At 34.5% G+C, this 2,103-nt stretch overlaps 1 protein-coding gene across 1 annotated transcript; it reads left to right on the top strand.

Annotated features, from left to right (window-relative positions):
* Window positions 1-763: 763 nt before the first annotated feature.
* On the top strand, window positions 764-1,708 carry LOC134934505 (olfactory receptor 1G1-like). The gene has a single exon (XM_063929936.1). The coding sequence runs from the start codon at window positions 764-766 to the stop codon at window positions 1,706-1,708; it is 945 nt and encodes a 314-aa protein (XP_063786006.1).
* The last annotated feature ends 395 nt before the right edge of the window (window positions 1,709-2,103 follow it).

The following is a 2,103-nucleotide window of genomic DNA, read 5'->3' on the forward strand; positions in this document are numbered from 1 at the left end:
GATATTATTGTTTTTTGAACTTTGTCTTTTACAGTCCAATCCAGGATATTATTGTTATTTGAACTTTGTCTTCTTCAGTCCAATCCAGTTTCATTCCAGTCATCATTCCTATGGCTAACCTGGTATCTTTTGTCAGCATACAGTAACTGCAGTGAATCATGGATGTTGTTCTTTAATAAAAGTTTTATTATTTATTATAATTGCTTCTGGGCTTGTCACTGCTAAAACATCAACGAGTCTTTCAGGTCTATACACCATACCTGATTAAAGTCTCCTCAATTAATTTATAATTCCTCTGTGTCAGCTCCATCCACAAACGCCTGTCCAAACCAAACCCAACCCTCAGGCATGACAAGAGCCAAATCCAAATCCAGCAAAAATGGTCCAGTGCACATCTCTAATTTGAATAATTTGTATAAATTCGACATACTTTATTTTGGCCTTTAATGTGATTGAATGTTTTTAGCATAATATTTAGATACATTTTGGTATTAAAATCTGTCTAAGTTATGTCCCGGCATTAATTTTAGAATTATTATGACTGGAGTATGTACACCTCTTCTGAGACTGTAGTAGCATCATTAAAATGGAAGAATATGGCATAAGTACCATTAAGGGTGTTATAATTCATGCTAAATGCTTTACTGAATGTTTTCTTATCAATAGCTATATGGACATACTGTAACATGTATATTCACTACAAACATGATAAGTAATTCCTAATGAGTTGTTTTATTTAAATCCAGCAACCAGCACAATGAAGATGGATGAATGTCCAAACAGTACAGTTACTGAATTCTACATCGTAGCTTTCTCCGTGTATGAAGAAGGACAACTTGTGCTATTCATTGGAGTCTTACTTATGTATCTATTGACCGTGACTGGAAACATATTAATTACTATACTTATCTGCCTGGTGCCCCAGCTCCACACTCCAATGTATTTCTTCCTGTGTAACCTATCAGTTGCCGATATCTTATATGTCTCAAGCACTCTCCCAAAGCTGTTGTCTATATTTGTAACAAAGGACAATAGTATGTCCTTTCCAGCCTGCATTACTCAGGTCCTCTGGTTTACGTTATCTGTTCTCTGTGATATGTTCACTCTGACCTCTATGTCATATGACCGATATGTAGCAGTCTGTAAGCCCCTGCAATATCTTATGATTATGAGTAGGAGAATGTGCATTATAATGGCTGCTTCCTCTTGGCTTATATCTACTACAAACGCACTCATGTATGCAATCCTCACATCCATATTATCCTTCTGTTCCTCACACAAAATTGACCATTTCTTTTGTGACATGAAAACACTGTATACAATCACCACTAGTGACACTACAAGCAGGGAGATCCTTATGTTATTTGATGATATATTTCTTGCATTTCTACCATTTTCACTCACTATAACCTCTTATGTATATATAATCTCCAACATACTGAAGATCAGTTCTTCAGGGGGACGTTTCAAAGCTTTCTCCAGCTGCACCTCCCATCTCACCACTGTCATATTATTCTATGGACCAGTCATCTTCTTGTATGCTAAACCACAGTCTGAACGGTATAAAGAAGCAGACAAATTGCTCTCATTGCTTTATATGGCTGTGGTTCCAATGCTAAACCCATTTATCTACACATTACGGAATAAGGAGGTTTTGGGAGCTATTACAAAAATAGCAAGAATCAAGAGACACTCCCTTCTCATGTAATGACTTGTCAAATAGATATTTTTATCATTTTAATTTATAATATGGTCAAACATTATCACTCTCACAACTATACCTCATCTTAGTTTTATCTAGCACTATGGATTTTCCTTCTACCAAATATTTATCATTTACAGTAAATACACTTTTTTAATTATTATTTTAGTAATGTCAGCCATGACCCTATTGTAAGTCCAACTGAGTATCAGAAATGTTTTTATTTTTTTTATTTTTTGTTGTACGTGAGACATGGTGATATCATTTTACTTAATAATTATACTTTGCTTGCAGTTGGATTCTTTTCTGAATGTTTTTTGTAGGATTGTTTTCATTCAATGTTAAAGGTTCAATGTCTGTTGGTTGTGGAAATAGAGAAAAATAAATATGTTCTTTTTGAA

The sequence above is a fragment of the Pseudophryne corroboree genome, chromosome 6 (assembly GCF_028390025.1).
Source record: "Pseudophryne corroboree isolate aPseCor3 chromosome 6, aPseCor3.hap2, whole genome shotgun sequence".
Classification (NCBI taxonomy): Eukaryota; Metazoa; Chordata; class Amphibia; order Anura; family Myobatrachidae; genus Pseudophryne; species Pseudophryne corroboree.

Bases quoted from the DNA above. Each gene is read 5' to 3' on its own strand.
- LOC134934505 (XM_063929936.1), top strand. From the start codon at position 764: ATGGATGAATGTCCAAACAGTACAGTTACTGAATTCTACATCGTAGCT.